The following is a 24,019-nucleotide window of genomic DNA, read 5'->3' on the forward strand; positions in this document are numbered from 1 at the left end:
AAATTACACCTACCATAACCTATAATACCAATCACACCAAAGATGAAAATCCAGAAGAGAACCCCAGCTGTGAACCTCAACAACACAAGGAAGAGCAGACTCAGCATCATTGCAATGAACAGCCCACTAGAAAGTCAAGAAACAGAAACACAGGAAAAATGAGTGTGAGAATCTATCTATTCACTTGCATTCCTGCTACTCCAAATGAGGGTCACTTCATCTCTCATAATAGCATGACTTGTGAAAATGTATTTCAAAATCTTTTTTATGAAATACATTCTCACGGCTATTATCTGCCATTACAAAGAGCTTATATATGATGACCTCACAGGGCAGAGCCTGAAATGTTTATGTGCACTGTGTTCTCAGGCTGGTTGAATGGGATTAATATAATGTGTTTTTGTCACTTACACCAGCTGAAAAACTCACTGCCTTTTTCAGGCCACAGTCGAATCTTTAGTACAGAAAGTTAAATTGGAGGAATATCTATATGTGGGGAAGTTGCTGATTTATGTCCTCCACAGAAAACCCCTGCTTGCAAAGAAACAATGTTAGTAAACAACATTTTAGGAGCTTCCTAGGAAAAAAAATAAAAAATTAAATTTAGGAGGAAAGCCATCAGGAGGTTAGGAGGACATAATTTCTACTCATCACCACTTCTACTAATCAGAAGAGGAAATGATCATGGCACTATGATGCATAGAAAGAAACTGTTAAGAGCCTTACTATGCAGGTCCTAGGAAAGATGTCTACAGTGCCTTCTCTTCATCAAGATAATAATAATAATAATAACATACTACTACTACTACTACTACTGCTGCTGCTACATAGAATATTTTCATTTCACTCCTAGAAAGCAAGTCCAAAAGGAAAAAATTATTGCAAAAGACTTTTTTCCTCTGCAAAGCTTTCTAAACAATTATGAAGGAAGCAATATGAATATTAATCCCATAAAACAAATATCCAGCTCAGGTGCTTCAAAGAACAATTAATGTCTCATTTTTATTAAGTGTTACATCTGAATTTTTTATTAGTACAGACTCAAAAAAATTTAAACCCCCTTCTTGCCTGTGTTCAGTCATTTTTCTTCTGAATGTTCCCAGCTTATTTAGCCAATAAGCAAAGCTAAAAAATGGGGCAGCCTGATCATAAAATAGCACATCAGCTTATTTAGTTAAACCTTTCTAAGCTTGCCTTAAGTCCTACCCCTTTAAAGGCTTCCTAGCTTGATGTACTTTCCCTTTCTGAATGATTTACTGAAATTCAGAATGTATTCCTCAAGAAAAGTTGTAGTTTTGGAGTTCAATCGTGAAAGCAGTAAATTACCCTTATCTAAAGTTATCTTTAGTATATATGAGTCCTAGTAACACCGAAACTGAGTACAATAGTAGCAACTGTCTTCAATGGAGTAGTTCCCTTAAATTGAGCCTTGAAGCAGTGTTCTTTTGGGGTATGCTAAAAAGATTACAGCAATTCTGTATTTAAATTTTAATCCAGCCTCCCTTGCACTGTCATCACCCAACATTTGATGTATGCATTTGATCTATGCTAGCATTGGGTGAAAAGTGTGAAGAAAATTACCTATCCAACTACCTTAAAGTGGCAACACTTCCTTACAAAAAAAAAGTAAAAATACCATATTCAAAATGTGGAAACCTGTTTCAAGATTTAGAATTTCTGTTCAAAAAAATGATGTGTTTCTGTCTAGTGTGTTGAGTGGTATCTCCTTTGAAAGAATCTGTACCATTAGCCTGATTTCATTAAGAGATAGAGAGACCCAAGCTTGCTGAATATATGTGAGTTTCCTGCTACCAAACATTGTGAGCTGAGTATCAAACTATGAGAAAACTGTCTTTCCACCAGTGACTGATCTTTAAAAGTTGACAACTCATGCTTCTGAACTGACTAAATCGCCATATTATTATCTAAAGTATGTATTAATTGTTATGGATTTGCATTCAGGATTGACTAATGTATGCTTAACATGTGCATGTTATAGGTTCTCACCTGGTGACAAGTTCTGTTCTTGTTTAAATAGATCAACACACTGGTTCATCAAAACCAATATCAATGGGCTAGGAATTCACAAATACTGACACATTTGCTTTAGCAAAGTAGCTTCTTCTCTTGTTTCAGTGCTGCATTTTAATTAATTGGTGATTAATGAATATTAATTGCAAGATAAAGTTAATACTCCTCAATAATTTTTATTCTTGATGTTGCTTTGCCTGCTGCATTGGATTTATGGATTTATGTTGAAATTGAATATTATAATGGATTTAACTGTATATTGCTTGCATGAATTTTGAAACTATCTGTTTTATATATATGCTAGCAACACTTGGCAACTGCAACTGGCTTGAAAGTCACTTAATTAAGATTTTTCAGTTTTGGAGTTGCCACACACATGGGTGCTGCAACAGAACACTGCACCTCTTGATTTTCTGTCTGGCAGGACATTAAAAAGCTATTCCAGATCAACTGACACTCCATGTATGTATGCTGTACTATCCTTACTTCACACACAAAACCATAACAATCTTATTATCATGTGTGATGAATGGAAATTACAGTTGCTCCTTGAGTTTTAAAGTAGGATTTGTACCAAATACATACATGATCTATTTTTCTATACCCTGCACACTCCAGAATGAGTTTGGAAATGCTAAAATACCAACAAAAACCCTTACATTAAAATCCAATACCAAGAAATGGCATAGTCTTCAAAAATTTTCATTCCAACTGATCTTGCATCCAGGACATTATTGATGCCACTGAGAAAAGAAAAATCAAAGAAAAGATTGCCTCAGGTAGAAAGTGAGAATTTATTTAAACAACAAGCAGGATCAGTGAAAGAATTTGAAATATCTTTGGCAGTGATAAGAGTATATTATAATTTTTCAGCCCCAGTTCTGTCACCAAGCAAACATCAATCACAGCAAAGAAAAAAACTGTGTAAGAATGTCTCTACAAGTCCTGAAAAGTAATTTATTAAAAAGGCTTTATTGTCAGAATTGCTTATTATGTCACAAGACAAGTGTACAGCATCAATATTTGCAATGTACCAGGACACAAACAGTTGTGACTCCAGAACTGCTAATAGCACAGAACCAAGAAACTAGTCAATGGAACAACTTCACGGAACTGTTTTTCTATCCTGCAGAATGCTTGCCCATATAATTGTTTTCTGAAGAACAGCCCAATACATTACTTTTTACCAGAAGCAGGAGCACTCTGATGAGGTGACATACCCAAAGTACTAGGCCAGTCCATGGTAGCAGAAAGGTAGCAGAAAGGATAGCCAAGGCCATTACTGGCTGGCCTGAGTCCTGCAGCATGAGGACTGCATTTTGAACCTCATTTAACTTTCCTCAGAAAACTTATTTTTGCTAGGAAAAACAAGAATGATTTCAACAAATGACTGATACCATTGGACTAAAGCTTTTAGTACTTTTTCAGCACAGTTTTAGCACAGAACAGTGCTGGATGTCCTTAATGGAACTTTGGAAATGCTCAGGCACAGAGAGACTATTCAATACCAAGTCTTGCTTGGGTACCCTCAGTCATTTGCTATGACAGACTCTGATTTTTTTTTTCCATTACTAAATTATTGCACAATCTCAGAATCCAACAAACACTGAAGAAAGGTAAAACCTACTTTGCAGCTTCCCTGAGATCAGTTACATTTCTTGTTTTCCCTCTTCCATCTTTGAATGTAGTCTGATTTGCCACGGTCAACACACCATTCTTCGTGGAGAAATCTGGGAAGCATCTCTTCAGAACTATTCAAAATATCAAAACAAAGCCTGCATATTACATTTCATGTCAAGCTCCGCTTTTATCATGTGTGTTTTGTAACATATTTAAATAATTTCAGATTCACAGTCAATTGTTTTTCAACTGATTATCTAATAATATGTTGACTTTGACAAATCTTGGAAGAGCCATTACATTCAAGATTATGATTTCTATGCTCTGGGGCTTTTTATATATGCTCAGGCAGGGTGGGATCATAGATTTCAACTGGAGATTCTAGGTCCTACCAAGTAACAGCAGTACTATACACAGGAGTTTAAGAATTTGTAATAAATGTGGAACTTACTCTCTGTCAGTATCTGGGCAGATTAAAAAAACTGCAGCTTCTCAAATACGCCATTTTAAGGTAATAATCAGACCAGCCCCCAGGAACAGATTCAACTTGACTGGTCATGAATCATATTAGCCCCCAAAACAATATATAACAGCAAGTGTCAGTTTCCTTATATGCCAGATGAGCTCCAGTATCAGTCACTACCATTAGATATTCTTGGAGATGAAACAATGGAAAAAAAGACGGAAACAACTGGCTAGAGAGAGGGAAGACGAGATTACAAAGAAGAGAGAAAAGGAGAGATGTTTGCATACTCATTTACACTGCCCTGTTCTTCACTGCAAACCATCCTTGGTTTCATTCCAAGGAGAAGAGCAGCTGAGTCCTCCTTCAGAGCTGTACTTCACATAAACATTCAGTTCTTTCCTTACCAGATTCCAACAAATACCAATGCCAGGGCTCAGTATTCAGTCTGGTGCATCTCCCCCAGCAATCATTCTGACTAAATGATTAAGGAACAAATCCTAATGTATCATTTCCTCCCCGTGCAATCTTTGCCCCTTGATGTAGTCTAAAAGAATATAAGAGCTTCTTTGTAAATTATTTCATGTCTTTTGAGTCAGTACTTCAGTTTTCATACAAACTCATACTATGTTTTGAAAATTTAATCTATATTTTAATGACATGTTCCTGGTTTACATGATAAAGTATGGCAAAAATAAACAGCAATTTCTTATTTCCATAAGATTCTTGGTCAGTACGACACTCCTGCAGCTGAGACGAGCTCTGAAATCAGTGGTTATCTACTCAGAAACACTTGTTGACCATAGTGACATTTTTTGCCCCTTAATTCCTCTGTATGTCCTGTGTAGCCAGCATTGCACTGAACAGAAAGCTGCATTGTAACTGGGCTGAAGTATCATTTGAACTTCAACAGCTGGCCATATGATCCTTCCAACATTCACAGCATTTTCTTTATGCCAATGGCGTTGCTTGCTCTTGTTTTGGAAGGCACAATTTGAGTTAAAGAGCTTTTGCTATCACTGATGATTCTAGAGCAAGAAAGAGTTCAGCATGACTTGATCACATGCTAAATGTTCCCAGATGACTGTTAGAAAAAATATTAATAAATATTTATATTTTCAAATTGAATTGATTTATACTTTAAAACTGAATGGATGTCAATGTCAGGTAACAGAAAGCTCCTAGTGATATTGCCACAAAACACATTTCAGGCTGTAGTTGTTCTTTAATATGAACACTCACAAATCTGCTAAGATGTGTATAAGAAGTAGAACCACTCACAAGGCCTGCTTGGAATGATCATCGAAGGACAATCTTCATCACGTAGGACTTGAGCAACAGACTAAAAAGGGGAAAAATAGGAACACTGAATACATAGCAGTGTAACTAGTGTTGTTTGTTTCTCACCCATTCTGAGGGAATGCCCCAAACTGGGCTTTGTAGCCTCCTTCCCAAATTTCATTGGTGGAGCTGCAAGATACATTTATATCTAAGTGAGAATCCAAGCTGTCATCATGACTTGGGAAAAGACTACTCTTTTCTAGTGACATAAAAGAAAAGACCTTTGGATCAGTATCTAAACCAGAACTGACTGGGCAATTGTTCCTTGCCTACCCTTCCTCTTAAAGAAAAGTAAGAATTTAACCCAATTAATATAGCTAAATTGCAAGATGTTTTAAAGATGGGAGAAGTAATGCAGTACATTTGAGTGCAAATTCAGATACATGAAGGATAGATTAATTTTCTTAGCTAACTTTTCAAGCAGCTATAGATGACTTAGGACCCTTAAGAACTGGTTTGAGACACTCCACTCTACTGCTGTGGGGTACCTAAGTACTAAAGGTTACTGCTTGCCACAGTATTACAACTACATGGGTAGCTGCAGGTAGTCTTTTAAGCAAACAGCAATCATTTCAAGAGTGGGGGATTTAGTGTGCATTCAAGACCTTCAGCCTGGATTAAACAACTGTCAAATCACATAAATGGGACATCTTATATGCTGAAATCAGAGTAAATCAAATCTTTGATGCAGCTCAGAAAAATCATGCATATTACATAATGCTTGAAGAACAAACGTACTTTATCATCTATAGATACATACACACCTTGCGAGGATTGTTAAAACCAGGTTTGCAGAACTGCCTGAAGTAATTCCACTGATCTGGTCTATATCTGTAGGAAGCCTGAACATCAATGTAGGTTGCAAACCTGTCTGGGCACTTTGAGACACAAAGCTGAAAGAAAAGAAAAATGTAAGTAAAGATACACTCTGGGTAGAGAAGGGTAAGGAAAGTTGGTGCAATGAAAAAGCAAGAAAAATGCCACTGCCTTCAGTAATGTTTACTGCAGGTTTTAGAAAGGATATGTTGTCCTTTAGATTCCCTAAATGAATACTTAGAGAATTCTTTGATAGAAAACACTTTAAACGTGTGTTCTCCTCATATCTGGTATATCAAGCCCCTCTCTGTATCTTCTTAGGTTCTACACATTCTGATAGGTAAGAAGAGCTTCCAGTCTGTTGAAAAGAGTATCATTTATTTTTTTGGACAGCAAGCAAAAAACCTGTCAGGTGCTCCTCGTCTACATCTATCAGCAGCAGTATATATGAGCAAGGTGGTGTGACAGCTACTTTCACAGGACACATGCAATTTCTTTCTACTACGTGTATAAAGAGAACTTTATTTAAAGAAAGCCTCACTAAAATCAAAAGTCTCAGGGAATGTTGTTCCACCCTTCTACACAACCTCTTCAGCCAATCACATCTGTACAAATATTGCCAAGTTAGGCGTAAATCACTCAAAAGTGAGTTTTGAGTACAGACTAAGAATGGATCTCCCCTAGTTACAAAGAATGGGGATGCTCATGTCAAGAATGAAGTTCACATGACTCAAAGTACAGCCATTATAAGCTGGATTAATGTGAGAAAACAGGTGAGGACTGGGGTTTATTGAATGCATCCACTGAGAAGTTGTGATTTAGATAAGTGGCTGCCCTGATAAACAGATTCTGAAGGTTCTGCTTGTTTCTGGAATCACACAAGTGGACAGACATTCTGGGTCCTCAGTGTTAAGACTGTGAGGTGGTTTGAATTCCATCTTAACAGCAAGTTTCAACCTTTTCTAGAAGGCAGTTTGTTTCCAAAGCTGTGCTATCCAAACACCCTTTGCAAAGCTCTGCTGTCCAAGTACGAGACAGACATCATCCACAAAAAACTGTCTTTCATGTAAAAGGCATTCCGTTGTAAGTAAATTAAAAGAATTTTGGGAAGAGGTCTTGTAGTAATCCTTAGAACAGGGCAGATGCTGCAAGAGGGTCCTTCTAGATGAGTATTTTAGTCCTACAGACTACCCACAGCCCAAGGAACAAAGAAAGAAGAGTTCTGTCCTTGCTGGGGCAACAGGTGACTAACAAGTACATACTTTGCTATAAACTGTTTGCCATCTATGAAACTGGCAGTGAAATGTGCTGTCTATGGATCCCATGGGCTGTAATAACAGCTTTCCAATCCAGTCTTATTCAAGAACTGAAGCTCTTCTCATGTTAGTTCTTGGGGTTTTTTTCTCCTGCTATGTATATTTGTATATATGTACATTTAGATGTATAGGTCAGGAATGAAGACACTGTTTGCTGTTCAAAAGAGAAATGATCAAAAAAAATTTCTTCAGCAATTTCCAAAAAGACCAGTAATTTACCCATCTGCAGTAATAAACAGCATTCAAAAACAGCATTCTTAGTTTTGGAGTTGTCACATTATTTGAAAATGAACAAAGTAACTGCTCTGCTTCCAAAAACTCTCCTTCAACAAGTCCTTCACCCTATTTGATTCATGGCCATTGCCAACTTGACCACAGCACCAGTCAAATCCCACACAATGACCTCGTATTTCTGACAGACTGAACTGTTTTAGTAAAAGAGTCTAAAGTCAGCAGGGTAACAGTGCCAGTGTCTGCATGTGGACAGATGGAGATTCCTGAAGCAGATTTGCAGCTGATGGAGCATGTTTTATTTCTGACAGCAACTAGCCAGTGTTAAGAGGGTTCTTGCTCTTTCTTGTTAGAGATTTTCAAGTTTTATGGTCAGGAAAATGGTCTTGTAAGAAAGATCAGGAGATTAATCTTAACCCACACAAATGCAGTGATTTGGTTTATTTCACAACTTCATGAGGAGTCACAGCACAACAAACAGAGTACAAATTGTGGCATAAGGCAAGAACAAGCTTTCAAAATCTTCACTTTTGAAAGAGCCATAGGCTCTAACCACACCCAGATACTCCTGTCACTGGCGATATGAAGTACCTTGAACATGTCTAGCTTTGAAAACCTTAGATATAAATCAATATTTTTTGCATGCACTGAATATTACTGGATAGTTGCCTGTGATGAATTCATAAGTAACAAATTGCTGTATTCAAGTCAGCAGACTTTTTTTTGTCTACTCTTACATAAAATACATGATCTTGTGCATTTCCATTTCATTTTTCTGACCGCCACAAGCTACAGAGAGTGTGTGCTACATGTCATTTATAAAACAGTCGTGTTGTATTTTGAAGGACATGAACAACAATTTTTAAATCTAAACAAATACACATCTCATTTTTAAGCACCTTGACTAAGATGCAGGGAAAATATTTTACCTCCACATTTTCACTCACCTGTGTTGTAGGGCACTGTAGGTTTATTAACACTACGGGGCTGGCACATTTCAGAATATTGAAGTAAAACAAAATGGTTTTGTTCCTATGGAAATGGATATAAGATAATCATCATCATAAATGTAGGTGCTTATACATCCTACCATTTCAAAATTTGTAGCATACATTGATATTTAAATTCTATTACCGTGAACATCCATATTGCAAACTCAAGACAAAAAAAAAATCCAAGTAGACCTTGAATGTTTCACATCAAGACATCTATGAAACCACAAGCATTTGTTCTAAATAATGCTAATTTTGACAAGCTATTCTCCACAGCAAGATTTTAAGCTGAAACAATCCATGTATCTGTAGTCCTGCCTCGAGAGGGTGAGGTTTGTAAAATAACACTGCAAAAAACACCATAGTCTCTGTGCCACCTACATCCTGTGTATGCACTGCATGCAAACTCACTATCAGCAAATGCTTCACTGTAAAAGCTGCCTAATTGTTATTGATCAGAAGGTGGCACCAAAATAAATCAGAAGCTTTTTATGGTTTGAAACCAGAAGCAGTTGTCCAGAAAGCAGAATATAATATCATCTACTAATGACACTGACAAGATCCCCCTTGATATAAATAACGGTCAGTCTGTCAGTCCCACATCTACCAGAACTTGGAGCCTTGTGGTAGCCATTACTTAAGTCTGAATTTATTGGAAACTGAGGACCCCAAGATCTCTTGATTTAAAGACTTGGGTTTTGAAGACAGCAAAATGTGCTGTTAGTCTTCACTATGTCAGAAAATTATCAGATAGCTCTAGTGAAGATAATACGGCAATAGACCTGCCCTTTTTAAACAAGACTTCAAAGCCAGCTAGCCAGGGTTATGCATTACTCCTGGAAGAAATGCTGCATATGCCCCTCTATGGACTATGAAAGTCCACCAAGTTGATCAGAGAGATGGAGCACCTCTCCCAAGAGGAATGGCTGAGAGAACTGGGATTGTTCAGCCTGGAGAAGAGAAAGCTTCAGGGGTGTCCTAACTGTAGCTTTCCAGTACCTGAAGGGAGCCTACAAAAAATATGGAGAGGCCATTTACAAGGGCCTGGAACGATAGGACAATGGGGAAAAGCTTCCCACTAACAGAGAGTAGGTTTAGATCGGATATTGGAAAGAAATTCATTGTTGTGAGGGCGGTGAGGCCCTGGCACAGGTTGTCCACAGCAGCTGTGGCTGCCCCATCCCTGGAAGTGCTCAAGGCCAGGTTGAACAGGGCAACCTGATCTAATGGAACGTGTCCCCGGCCATGGAACAAGGGTTGGAATGAGATGAGCTTTAAGGTCCCTTCCAACTCAGGCTATTCTATGCTTCTGTGATGTGCAAGAGACCCCACAAAGCAGTGTCTGAGCCCCCACTGACCTTCACCATGGCAATGCAGCACAATGGGAGCTCTGTCTTGTGAGCAGCATGGCAGTATTAACAATCAAGGGTGCTTGGGCTAACAAGGCTGTCCCTCCTCTATGTGTCCTGCTTCAACACTAGTCCTGCTTCTACATCTCATTGTATCCCCAAGTTTGGGACATATCCTCTGCTCTCCCACCAGCACGTGACTCCCACCAATTGCTGAATAGGGCTGTGCCTTCGAAGCCATTATATAGCACCACTGCATAGTCAAGCTCCAGTTAAAACTGGGGTTAACTCAACAAGGTTAACTTGTTTTCACTGAGGTATATTCTGCTATGCACTGTTTAAGAAAAGATGCATCCTGGCAAAACTAATTCACCACCATTAGTTGCTATTTCTTCAAATTAGTAGAATACAATTTTGGACTGAAATGTCATCATTCTTCAATAGTTTCTTGAAGGGATTATTTATGATCTGTGAGCTGCTCAAAACCATTAATGATTTTTTTTATTTTTTTTAATTTTACTTTTAGCCCACTTACTGGTATTGAAAGCAGAAAATAAAGTTTAAACATATACATAACACATGAAAACAGCCACACACCCATTCAGAATTAGGTCTGTATTCTGTATAATGAAACTGTGTTGTATTCCATTAGTACACAATGCGCTGTAGAAGGCACAACAAGTTCAGAGATCAAATGGCAATTAATGGACAGATAACAAGAAGACATGAAGAAGTTTAACAGAGACTTTCATGATGATACAAAAAGAATTTATTTGACTGCACAGCATTCACTGGAGTTCAAATAGGTTTTTGCACAAGCTGTGAGCGTTGGCTTTGTTTCTAACTTGTCTTTTCTACTCCTCAGTGAGATTGTTGAAAATACTTGTTACAAGGACAAGATTCAAAACATGAAGACTGATTACTTTCCAAGAAAAATGTCTCAGATTAAACCTCTGGAGACTTTGGAAAACCACAGCTTTGAGTTAGTCTTTCACACTGCTTACTTTCAGGGAATCTGAAAAACAATGGTATTGACAAAAGCCTCACAAGCACATCCACAGCCCCGCCCCAGGAACTAGAGGGACTCATTCAGAGGGGTGTCCTGGCCTACTGCCGTAAACACTCTTCATTTTCCAGTAGGCTGTATTATGTGTCTTCTGATTTACATTTTTATAAGAATCTCCTCAATGTACCAAATGAATGCCAAAATGCAGTCTCAGTAGCTGTTATATTCTCCAGTAATCCTAGGGATTAGTAATCCTAATAGGGAGAGTCATTTGTAAATACAAACTGAAAACCATTGTGTAAGAAATAACTAAAGCAAAGGATCAAGTAACAAAGAGAAAGAAGGAATGGGAGTGAATGGTAAGAATCAGAGAGAAACACCTGGCTCCACATCACACAGGATATTGAAGCTGTGTGTCTGAGACTCCCAAAGCCATTTGTCCACTACTTCCTGCTGGCGACACAGGGGACAAGGACAAATTGGCATCAAGGTGGGGAGCAGAGAAGGAGTATGGTCAAGGGAGCACACACTACTACAACTCTTTCTCCTTGTTTTTCCTCTTCAGGAAGTTTGACTCTCCAAGAATTGCTGTGAAAAATAGTAAGAGAGTAGAACAGGTTTTCTTTCACTAGCCTGTTTTGCCTGTAAAAAAAACTTGAGAGGATATATAGCCCTAGCTTTGCTTCTATCTCCTATCTCCTGTCTCCGGTCTCTATCTCCTGCTCCGCCCCTTCTGAACTGCCCTTTGGACAGTGGCTTCCTTATTTTTTTCCACAGAAAACTAAATGAGGAAAGGAAGAAGCAGCAAAGAGTTGTTATCAAATACTAGCATAGCAGCTTCTTGACAGTAACAAGGGCATAAAGTGTGCCTAAAACTTATCTTTTGAAGGGAGGACGACGGTGAGTGAAAAGGTAAATCTTTTTTAAAATTCTGCTTCATAAACCTCTTAGATTTTCAGAGAAAATATTGATGCAACATCTTTCTTCCCTGAGCAGTTATTTTCATGTGTAAGTACTCTGTTGGTATCAACCAACTAATTTAACTCCTACAATTCAAAATCTAAAATGACTGAAAAACAGAGATAAGTAAATAGAGCCATTTGGTTCTATTTACCTCCTGTTTATCCAAGGAAGATGTGGTTGGTTACAGTTGCCTGTCTCCCACACTACTCAGTCTCCTCTCTACCAGCAGTGGATAAGCACCAGAAAAAAAACAAGAGCCTTTCACTACAGACCTTTCTGTTATTTGGTGCAGGCTGAGAAAAACTATAGACCAGGCTACAATGTCTTAAGACTACTCATATCCCAAGGCGGATGAAGAATTACTCAATGGGCTATGAATTACCCTGCCAAACTTTGGCAGTTAGAAGCTGTGCCAGCTAGTCACTTTCTATTTAACTGCTGACACAATCTTTAATTTATATTGATACCTTACAAAAAAATATTCTCTAAATGACACAAACAACTGCATTACAGTAATAATTTGCATCTGGATTTGCACTGGGAAACTAATATATTTCTGTGCTTTATTTGGAATAAATACTGTCAGAGTGTCACTGTCTCTTCGACAGAGAGATTTGAAACCACATCTTATTCACACCGCACAAGTAATAAAGGTACGTGAATGGATTTAGTACTCACTCATTGAGGGTATCTCTCTGACCACAGAACTGTCCATAGCTGTCAGTTGGATAAATCACTTTCCTGGGGTCCCCATGCACCCAAGCTGCAAAATATACAATATCTCTTAAGGTTTCAGTCAAATGTTCACAGTTAATGATTAAAACTAGCTAGCATGAAAATGTATCATTTTAATACTGTGTTGATCAACACTGGAGAGTACTGATTAGTAGACTTCCTAATGAAAAACTAAAATGCAAAGCACAGTAAGCCATACTAGATATGGACTAATCTGCAAAAAAGCAATCCAATGCTCCAAGCACCCCTCCAGCCTGCCCTTGAACACTGCCAGGGATGGGGCAGCCACAGCTTCTCTGGGCAAAGGCCTTCCCCTGTTCCAGGGCCTCACCACCCTCACAGGGAAGAAATTCTTCCTAATCTCCAACCTAATTCTGCCCTCTGTCAGTTTAGAAGCCATTTCCCCTTGTCCTGTCACTCCATGTCCTTGTGAAAGTCCCTCTCCAGCTCTCTTGGAGACCATTTAGGCACTGGAAGGGGCTCTAAGGTCTTCCCAGAGTGCACTCTTCTCCACACCGAACAATCCCAACTTGTCAACCTGCCTCTATAGTAGGTGCTCCAGTCCTCAGAACACTTCTCTGCATTTGCTCCAACATGTCAATGTCCTTCTTGTGCTGGGGGTCCCAGAGCTGGATACAGGAGTGCAGACGGGGTCTGACAAGAGCAGAGCAGAGGGGCAGAACCCCCTCCTTCCACCTGCTGACTACACTTCTTTCAAAACAGCCCAGGATACGTTTGGCTTTCTGGGCTGCAAGTGTATATGGCTGGCTCATGCCCAAACCTCATCAGTCAGCATTGCCAATTCCTTCTCCTCAGGGCTGCTCTCAACCCAAATTGTTTTTCTCTAGCTTCTGCTGCCTGAAATTTTCCATCACAGTTACTTTTTGATTGCAAACTTTTCAAACTCTGTCATTTTTTTGAGCACACTTAATTTTGATGGGTTTTTTATATCAGTAAACACATGGCTTTGAACTTCTCTCTAATTACCTGCAAAAAGCAGCTCTGGGGGGACAACAAGCTGTCCCTGAGCCAGCAGTTTGTCCTGGGGGCCAAGAGGCCAATGGGATCCTGGGGTGCCTCGGGCAGAGCATTCCCAGCAGGTCAGGGAGGGATCCCGCCCCTGTGCCCAGCCCTGGAGACACCTCTGGAGTGTGTGTCCAGCTCTGGATCCTCAGCACAGCAGGGACAGGAGCTCCTGAGCTGAGGAAGGGCCTGGAGCATCTCGGTGCCCAGGAGAGGCTGAGGGAGCTGGGGCTGCTCAGCCTGGAGAGGAGCCCCAGCTGAGAGGGGCCCTCAGCCCTTGCTGTCCCTGGCTGTCCCTGGCTGTTCCTGGGTGTCCCTGGCTGTCCCTGGCTTCATGGATGGGGCAGAGCATGAACCAGGCTCTGCTCTGGGGGCCCAGCACTGGCACCAGTGTAACGGGCAGGGACCGAACTCAGGAAGTTCTACCTTAACAGGAGGAAAAACTTCTTCCCTGTGCAGTGATTACACACTTGAACAGATTGCCCAGCGAGGGTGTGGAGTTTCCCCTCACAGGGGATATTCCAGAACCATTGACGCAATCCTGTGCCATATGCTCTGGGATGACCCTTCTGAGTAAGGATGTTGGACCAGATGACCCACTGCGGTCCCTTTCAGCCTTACCCAGCCTGTCATTCTGCGAATTACAATAGATACTGAATGTTAATTCATTATTTGCTTCTACAAAAGGCATTACTTTATCGATTGGAAAGCTTTGCACAAATATAAGCAAAAGGGACATTTCAATTAAAAATTCTAACATTCACAAAGCTGCTTCCCCTCTCTATGAAAAAGTATACTATACCTCTATTTACTTACCCACAACTCCTAATGCAATGTAACCCAGAATGACAACTATGAAGATCACACAGCAAATAATGTCTGTGCAGTGCCTATAGGTAGGGGCAAGAAGAAACACTTTTAAAAAATAAGGTGTTTAATATAACCCTTCAAAACCACTGGATCGCAACACACTGGTTGTCATAAGGTATTTATACATCCGAATAAGATATCTGCACCAGTACTTTGCAGAACTTTTAGTCACAAACTCACGTTTGAGGTGTAAGGTCCTGTTTTTGCAGCAAGACCAGCAAATAAATGTGTATGCTTTTTTCACTCTAGACAATGAGAACATATTGAGAAACATATTTAAATGTTGTTGAAACAAGTAATACCTTACAACACTGAACCCATGATATCACTTATCATACAAGTGATCATATAAGTGGCAAGACATACTATAGGACATCTGCCTCAGAATTCATTTTTAGCACCTGCCATTCTTTCTTTTTTCCAATCTATGTTTCCTCGTACAGAGAAACATTTCTAATGTAAAAGAGATAAAGAGAGCAGATTTTTTTGAGCAGCTGGAGAACTTGAAATGCGTTTCCAAGTGTAGATACTTCTCTAGAGAGGAACATCTTTATCATCTCACTGAAATAAACTTTTAGTGAGGCTGAGGTGGTACAGGAACCAGTGTCAACATGAGAGTAACTTAAGGTAGGACAACTGATCAAAATTGAAGAAGCAATGCTATATCAATGCTCATTTTCCCTGTCTCCATTCAGTTCTGACACCACTCAAGCTTGGCTTGACACACTGGCAGTATCAAAAAGATACTTCACAAATTAGGACAAACTCCCTAAACAAGTATTTCTATTAATTTCTAAAATTATTAGCTTTCAGAAAGGAAGAAATACATTCTGCATAGACAAGAACAGTGTGTGTGTTCAAATGATAGTACGAACACCGCAAGTCTGCAGTGTTCTTCTCTCTCATAAATTTTCTCCTGAGAACGATAAATCTGAAATAACTTGTGGTTCTCTAATTTATTTTTCTCAGTAAGGACAGTAAATGCTAGTTTAGAACTTGGCTCTCTACATCTAGAAAAACACAGAAAAGTTGCCCATAATTAGAAGTTGGACTTGATGATCTTGGTGGTATTTTTCAACCTTAATGATTCTATGATTTCCTTGGATGCTTTCTGAGAAATTTCACTCTGTAAACTAATGAACCTTCTAAGTGGCAACATGCTTTCACCTGCATTTCATAAAACTAAGTGAAGTCAAGCCAGATTGTTCTGGGAGGAGGCTCCGTCACAAAGAGGTGTATCAGAACTCCTACACGTTAGACAGCAGATACTAGTCAATGCAAGGCACACAGAATTGACATTCAAACTAAAAGGACTTGGGAGAACACAGCTTAATACTCCCCAATAATCATCCATCCTCAAGGGTGCTAAACTGGATTTAGAAGACTTACAGAATTTCCAAGTTTTGCTAACAAAAATTTTTAACCCCTATTCACCAAAAGAATTTAACAAAATGAGTTATGATATTTACCTGTTATGAATAGGTCCTCTGAACTTCGGGTCAAATTTCCTTGGTTCACCTGCATTTAAAATAAAACAGTATAAAAACTTGTCCTTATCTAAAATAAAATCTGTCCAGAGGGGATGTTAACACCAGCCTTTGAAGAGCATTTTCCATATATTCCTATTTAATCAGTTTTGTTAAAATCATTTCATATGGGAAATACCAGTAATTCACCAATAAAATTACCTAGGTTTTGTACATGAAATTAAAGCTTTTTTTCTTCTAATTTAAAAACATTGAGGGCCTCACATTTACCACATGATAAATTACCTTTAAGGTACATTCCATGACTACACCTATGCACATGTTCACAATGTATTTGAGAGACAAAGATTATGTCTCCCACTCACAGGCTGTGTGTCTGACAGTAAGTAAATGAAGATACCTTTCTGCAGTTACAGGCTATGTGCTTCTGATTTTTCTCTAGACTCATCAAATGTTAAAGTGTTACAAGGGACCGTAAATGTAATCCCAACACCTCCTGCTATGGCATAGGCAGGGACATCTCCTCCTAGACCAGGTTGCTCAGAGCCCCATCCAACCTGCCCTTGAATGCTGCAGGGGTTGGGGCATCCACAGCCTCCATGGGCAATCTGATTTTCATGTGGCTATTCTGGTTTGCACAGTCCAACTGATTTACTTGACACATAAAAAAACTATATTAAAAATCGATCAAATACCAACCCACCAACCTGTGCTTCCAACGTGGCCCAGAATAAGAGAAATTAAAGTATGATCTCACTTGGTAAAGAGTAACAAAACATTATGGTCAAATTGAAACTTTCAAGTTTTGAGCTACCGTATGAAGACAAACAAACAGTATTCCATTCAGCGGACCAGATTTTGGATTTTTACTTTTGAACCTAGCTATCCAGCTTTATGGGACCTTTTCTTTACAAAGTTCAGTAATTATGAAGATTTACTGAACAAAACTCTGTGCAATGAAAAATTACTTCTTCATTCAAATGTCAAAGCTACAATAGCAATTACTGCATCAGAGTGCTTTTTCACTGCTTTCTTGAGGATCTCCTTAACATCCCCAGTATTACATGGTGTTACCAGCTTAAACTTCCTCCCCTAGGCCCCAAAGAAAAATACTTGTTTTTGTCAGTTAGAGAACAATTCAGCAACTTCTCAAAAGCAGAATTTGCTTATTAACTAAATGCCAGACTTTGTTCTTGGTTTGGTATCAGAAAAACCTTATCAAAATACAAACATACAGCAGTACAGTAAACACAGCAATTAATAAAATCCTATTTGCCCTTCATCTGAGGTATTCAGATCCCCCTTAGCAAGCTCCTAAAAAAAAAAAAAATCTTAATACAGAAGAGACCGAAAAATTAAAACTTTGGAGAAGTGATGTATGACAGCAATGCTGGGGAGTGGAAGAAACTATGCTGTGATACATGGCCAGAAAGCAAATGTACCATACACAATATCTAATGTTGGTCCAACACCTATATATTGAATGAACCTTTTTGAACAGAAATTTCTACAAAATAAACTTTTCTACTACATAATAATTTACCACCAGAACAAAAGCGCATGTAACATCATGCCCTATAGACAAGTTCTGGCTGTAAGGCAAACTGAAGTTGGACCTCTGTCCATTGCTCATACAGGACCTGTTGAGCACGTAAGAACAGCTACCACACTAGATCACACAAAAAAAAATCCACTGAACCCACACCCTGAATCTTATAAGGGGCCATATCTGCGGAGGAATGCAGCACCAAGGTAAACACTGTGGTATTTCTCCAACACTGATATTACAGAGATTTGCAACTGCATTTTTCTTAACTGAAAGTACTGACTTTGCATTTAATAGCTGTGAGGGAATTTCTTTTTCATTCACTGAAAAACTGAAATTCAAGAAATGTCTACTTACCTTGCATATACTATAAGAGTCTGCAATTCCCTGCATCACAGATGATTACAAGTTAATCAAGCATTGAAGTACTACCTTCTTTTATCTGTTTTAAGCTTGCAATCAATCAGTTTATAACTGTATTGTATAATGTGGCAGCATGTTATGCTACCAAAAATGTTACAAATTATTATACTCAAATGTCCTGATCTGCTCAAATGTTTCTTGTACATAAGCCATCTCATAGTTTCACTCATGCTTCTATTCCTTTTCTTACCTTTGACAGTGCTATTACAAATCACTAGAAAAGAAGGGGCCTGAACTGCACAGGCTATTCACCACAAATATTGGATGTGATTTATATAATCCTATAATCCTACAATGATTCTTTCTATCTTACTTCAGTCTATTCCTAACAATTCTTTCTAACAGCCTACTTGCTTCTGTGGGCAAACATTTTTACTTAGTCACCCATTAAGACTCCAAGTTCTCACTTTTGCATTTTAGTAGTAAGCTCAGTCCCACTACTGGAGGAGCCTATTCTCCAAAGCTAGTCAATGTTCTCCTTAAAAATTAGAACAATGAAGTAGAACGAACACATTGAAACTGTGCAGATAGCAAGCGTTAAAATACTTCCAGAGACAGAAGTATTTATCAAAAAGGATTTTGATAACACTTCAAAATTATTTTTGTAAAGTAACAAAAGTTAAAAAGACAAACTCTACTCAGAAATCCATACAGAACAATTGATTTCAAAAACACTGTTGAGAAGAAACCTAAAGGATTGAAGCACACTACAAAGAAAGAATGAGTCAGTCAAACAATGTCTTCAAAAAAAGCACCACTCTTTCAAGATGTATAAGCACGACTGAAAAAGTCACCGTTCCTTGTACCTGGGGACATGTGAGGCCTCAGATGAATAACTATTTCTAGATCATGGCACTAGAATTTCAGAAGATACAAACAAATTGGGAAGAGTAGAGGGATTTATTTAAAAGAAGATATTAGGAGATTTACAGAAAGCAGTAAATGAATGCAACTTCAATGTCTGTGATTACACAAAGAAGCACAAAATAAGAGTCTTCAATCACCACACAAAACAGACCACGATCAGTAGTTCTGTTTCCTCTACCAGTCAGATAAGCTAACTTCATTTGCAGCAAGGATAGTTTAGATTAGGCATTAGGAAATCTTTCAGAACACAATTATATACTGAGACATACACTGGAGTTTTCATCACCTGAAGTTTTTAAGAAGGGATTACACAATTACCACTTGGGAAGAGAACAAGAAAATGTAACATCTCAGCACACAGACAGCCAAATGGATGTAACAAATAAGAGGATAAAAACAAAGCACTACAAAAAGGGAGCTTTAACTCAAATGGAGACTCTCATCTCCAACAAGCAAGAAGACGGATGTTATGAAATAGTAACCACCATTAACAGCTGTAAAATTACTGCAGTACAGCAAACTCCTTCCAAGCACTTCCTCACACCAGCAGTCTGTACGCTTGTGGTGGCATGGTGTAGGGCAACACTGCTCAAACTACCTCCTCTGTCACTGAGCTCTTGGTATAAATTCATTGCAGAAGATGGTAAGAAATGGTAACAACATTCTAAGTTCAAAATACACTGGAATTCAATGTCAGAAGTAGTCTGGATCCCTGGAACACTCATTACCAAAACATGACACAGCTGATCACAACTGTGATCAGTTTCATGGAATAACAGGAAAAAAAAAAAGAAAAATGCCATTTGTTTAATCTAATTTTTCTAACTTAATTCTAAATTAAATTCAAATTCCCTATTTAATTACTACTATTCTTTAAAAATACAGACTTTTTTTTGGGGGGGTGAGGGGGGAATTATTTATCTTTCTAGTATCTACATAACTCCTGGTAAAAGCAAACCACTTCCCCAGCAACAAAAGCCCAAATGCATTTAGAAGGCAAATTCCAAGCTTTAGGAGTTTGGTAGGCATAAGGAAGAAAGCAGTGGTGAGGGGGGACTGGCAGCTTTTGCTAAGATTAAAAACTGGGATTATATTTGTTCCTTGCAGATGAGACAGATCTATTTTAGAGGCTGCCTTATAATATGAAACTTTTGTATAATGAAGTAAAATATCATTACAAGAAATAACTCACAAGAAATTTACAAATTCTGACTCCAAAAAGCATATGAAGTTAATTGTTACACTTTAATAAATTTAATAAATCTAATCTAATGAAATTTAATGAATTAAATAAATCACTGTAATAATTTTAAAAAGCAACTCTAAATTACTTACCTAAAATAAAAATTGACTAGATACACATGTAAAATTTATCTTCAATGTGCAATTTAAATAAACTAGCAAATGACATGCAGGAAAAAATGAGAATATTGTTAATAACTGAAGCATCTACAGAAAACCATTTGAGTCTGGATCCAACCCCATTTAAATCAATTGAAATAACACAGCTCAAATGTATGAGATTTAGATCAGGTGTTTTGAATTGTCTTTAAAAAGCAAGCAAATTACCATGTTTTCCATAGTAGTTGTCTTCATCTCTATCCATGCTACTGTACCTGGATCAGACGAGCAAGCTGTCTGTGTGAGATACCAACTGTGTACTTCTGTCTTGCTAGCTAGCACACTTTCCCCAGCAAGCAGAGATACACAAAAACACTATTTAAATTGATTTAAAAATAAAGCTGATTGTCAGGGACTTCTCCAACCAGAACAGAAATTCACAAAGTAGGCAGGCCTTTCTGTGAATAGAAAGTTATCACTCAGTGCCTTGTCCACCTACCCGAGCCACTCCGTACAAAGAGAAATTACTCTTATCAGCTTGTATTAACCTACACTGTACATGCAGAAAGAGAAATAGCCACACCTGAATACCACTTCTGAAATAAACATATGGAAGTCAACACCACCGAAAAAAAATCCCGATGATTTGCTAACTGAAAATAAGGTGTAACACTGTTGGCGACATTTCTGTAGCCTGTGCTACTGTGTTACTGTGACTGTGCACCTTTACAGGCAACAGGTGGCTACATCTTTCCTCTATACATAGGACTAGCACTCCAAAGTTCAAGCCAAGTAAGTCTAAAATGTAAACTGCTGTATACCAAATTTCCAGCCTTGTCAAGTGGAACTCTATCCGTAGAAATAGTCATAATTTACTAAATTGTACTAGAATGTACTTTTTGTATTTCTGCACAGCACAGAAGTGAAGAACAGAAGAAGTAGTGCTAGAAGGTCTAAGCATTGTAACATTGATACTGTAATGATTTTACAGTGAAATGAAGTACAAGGCATTATACCCAATATGTGCATCTGAAAGCCTGAGGCAATCTGTCCTTTGAAGCCACAAAGGAACAGAATCTACATGTGGTGATCCTGATCAGAATGAAATTTCCATTCTCTGCAAAATATTATTAAAATACCAATTGTAGAACTCTGCAATGAGGAATGTGTACACTTGTATATGTACTCCGACCATAATGCACAAGACAAGGTTGAACTACAGGCTGGAACGACAAAAACAACATTTTTTAGAGAGTCCTGTCACTGCATAGTACTCAATGACAAAGAAGAATAATCTCATATGACATTTAACCAATGATGCCTGTCATATGAAGTCAAAGCCCATTTTGTTATTACAGAATTTAGCAGCAATGTTCTAATGTTTACCAAATTATTAGATATTTGGTATAACCAGTATCAGGCAACCAAGGTAAAAGTAACATGCTGAAGATAGAGACTGATCTCCTGCAAAATATTAACTGTTGACTGAACCCTTGTACTGAACTACCTCCCAGACCTCCTGTCATTCTCAGACAGACAGAAAAAAAAAAGAAATGCAGTGAGGCTGAATGACTGATTTTACTGTGCTCCCACTCAAGTTTGCACCTCTGTGAAAGGCTGCTTCACTAAATCTCAATATAGTAAAGGAACAGAAGGCACTGAATAAACAGCGCTAAGCAAAAATGCACAGTAACATGCATTTGGTCAGCAATGTATTGCTATTTCAGGTTTGGCAACTATTAGTTTCTTCAGGTTTCTCCCCTGGTGTTTGGTCAACAATTACACTTCCCAGTGACTAGAATAGGCACGGCTTTTTAAGAGAATACTGTTTCTATTTGCAAGCCGTTGAACCTGCATGTGTAGGCACTGCTCCCCTCTACTGGAGCACATCAGTCAGTTCAAGTAATTCAAAGAATTGCTAGAAAAGGCCTCAGCAACAGTAAGGCCTTGTGTACTCAAGCTGCTAATTGAATGCTCAAAGATGCAAGTGCACAAGACAATGAACTAGGCCGCTAAAAAATGCACAGGGTGTAGTAGGATTGAAAGAGGATCATTCCAGCTATGTTTCTCTAAAAAAATCACATTAAGATTTTGATGCTTCTGCCCATCTGTTCTCAGTAGGATTATAAAAAAATCCCAATACATGTTCCTGCACAACTGATATATCCCTGAGAGAAGCAGAAGCTTCTTGAACACATATAAAAGCCTAAACTTTTCAAAGTTTACAGTCTTAATTTTGCAATGAATCCAAATAAATGTTTGAAATGTACTGCTGTTTAGTGGTAGCCAGTTTAATCTTACTTAGAAGATTTTTTTAGGCTAACTTAAGGTACATTTTAAGCCACATGCAATATTCCTGATGCAGACACAGCCTAATAATCCTAGTAATATAAAATAATACATTATTACTGTAAGACACACATGTATTGAAGCAGGCTATTAAGTCAAAAGGTTGCCATTAATACAAAAACAACTCTTCCAGTAAGTCTCTACTGGCATACCATTTTTTTTTTTCCTCTTTGAAAGATTCAGGTATACATCATTTCTTGTAAAATCGTTTATTTTGTATCATATATATTTTACATATGGGTAAAACCTTATAAAAAAAGGGCCTTTTTCCCCTTCTAAAATCATGGCTCAGGCCTGCTACTTTGGCTAAGCAGAAAAGGATTATGGGAAAGTGACTCAGCTGAATTGGAGGTAGAAAAGCAAGTTATATAACCATTACGTGTTCACATCATGGTTTATAGTGGTTGGTTGGATTATCTTTGTTCAATGCCTTAAAACTGTGTAACTGATAATGGGCTAACTGCTTAAAAAGGCCTGGTTTTTGCAATAAAGTGGCTCTCCTTTGCACCTGCCTGGGGACCCTGTGTCGCTTTGCTTCCTACGATCCTGCATTTCACACATACATTACAATTATAATAAAAATACACTTATGATTCCTCTCTTGTGTAAGAAATCACACTAAATGGTAGCTGCCTTTGAAATATGCTTTATGTGCCAGTATAAGTTTCTGGACTGCAATTATACTGTTGATACTGGCTCTTGACTTGCAAAAAACAGAAGGGTGAAAAGGGAAGAAGAGTGGTAGATGAGACAAACAAGTCACCTCATCATTTAAGTGTCCTTTTCTTTAAAAAACTGCAAAGACAAATCTCAACTTATGAGTCAGTTTCCACCCACACTTGGTCATCCAAGTTTCAAAAGTGACTGTTGCTGACTTACAGTGAAGCTAAGGGCATTCAGCCTTACTAACAAACCAAGTGCCACTGCTGCAAGTCTTACCAAAGGACAGAATAAAGGAAGAGGGGGTAAAAAACAGAACACAGTGAAAGGCAAGGGTTTAAGGTTTCAAGCAGACCAAACTACTATGCACTGTTTCATTTTACCCATCATTCATACTCCTTTGCTTCCCAAGAAGTCCAGGCATGTGCACTACATAACAAGAATTGCCCAGGAATCCTGATGTCAGGGACAGTTCAGTGGAGAAGGCTGACCATTTTTCTACTGTGGTTAAAAAAACAAGCACTAAATCAAACTCTAATAATGAAATTATTATCATTGCAGTCTCCTAATTAGTCATGTAGCTGAAAAAG

At 38.3% G+C, this 24,019-nt stretch overlaps 1 protein-coding gene across 4 annotated transcripts in view; it reads right to left on the reverse strand.

Annotated features, from left to right (window-relative positions):
* SLC44A5 (solute carrier family 44 member 5) overlaps positions 1 to 24,019 on the reverse strand; it is a 70,118-nt gene that overhangs the window by 22,731 nt on the left and 23,368 nt on the right. For all 4 annotated transcript variants that reach the window (XM_088060562.1, XM_088060561.1, XM_088060560.1 and 1 more), the window contains exons 2-10: positions 16,226 to 16,274; positions 14,703 to 14,776; positions 12,807 to 12,891; positions 8,766 to 8,850; positions 6,220 to 6,348; positions 5,396 to 5,456; positions 3,659 to 3,782; positions 2,691 to 2,774; positions 14 to 126 (exon numbers count right to left, since the gene is read on the reverse strand). In XM_088060562.1, coding sequence (XP_087916688.1) covers positions 14 to 126; positions 2,691 to 2,774; positions 3,659 to 3,782; positions 5,396 to 5,456; positions 6,220 to 6,348; positions 8,766 to 8,850; positions 12,807 to 12,891; positions 14,703 to 14,776; positions 16,226 to 16,274 — 804 coding nt within the window. The remainder of the gene's footprint in view (positions 1 to 13; positions 127 to 2,690; positions 2,775 to 3,658; positions 3,783 to 5,395; positions 5,457 to 6,219; positions 6,349 to 8,765; positions 8,851 to 12,806; positions 12,892 to 14,702; positions 14,777 to 16,225; positions 16,275 to 24,019) is intronic.

Source organism: Pseudopodoces humilis, chromosome 10 (assembly GCF_049639895.1).
Source record: "Pseudopodoces humilis isolate 2021_Gansu_Grassland_sample_001 chromosome 10, ASM4963989v1, whole genome shotgun sequence".
Classification (NCBI taxonomy): domain Eukaryota; kingdom Metazoa; phylum Chordata; class Aves; order Passeriformes; family Paridae; genus Pseudopodoces; species Pseudopodoces humilis.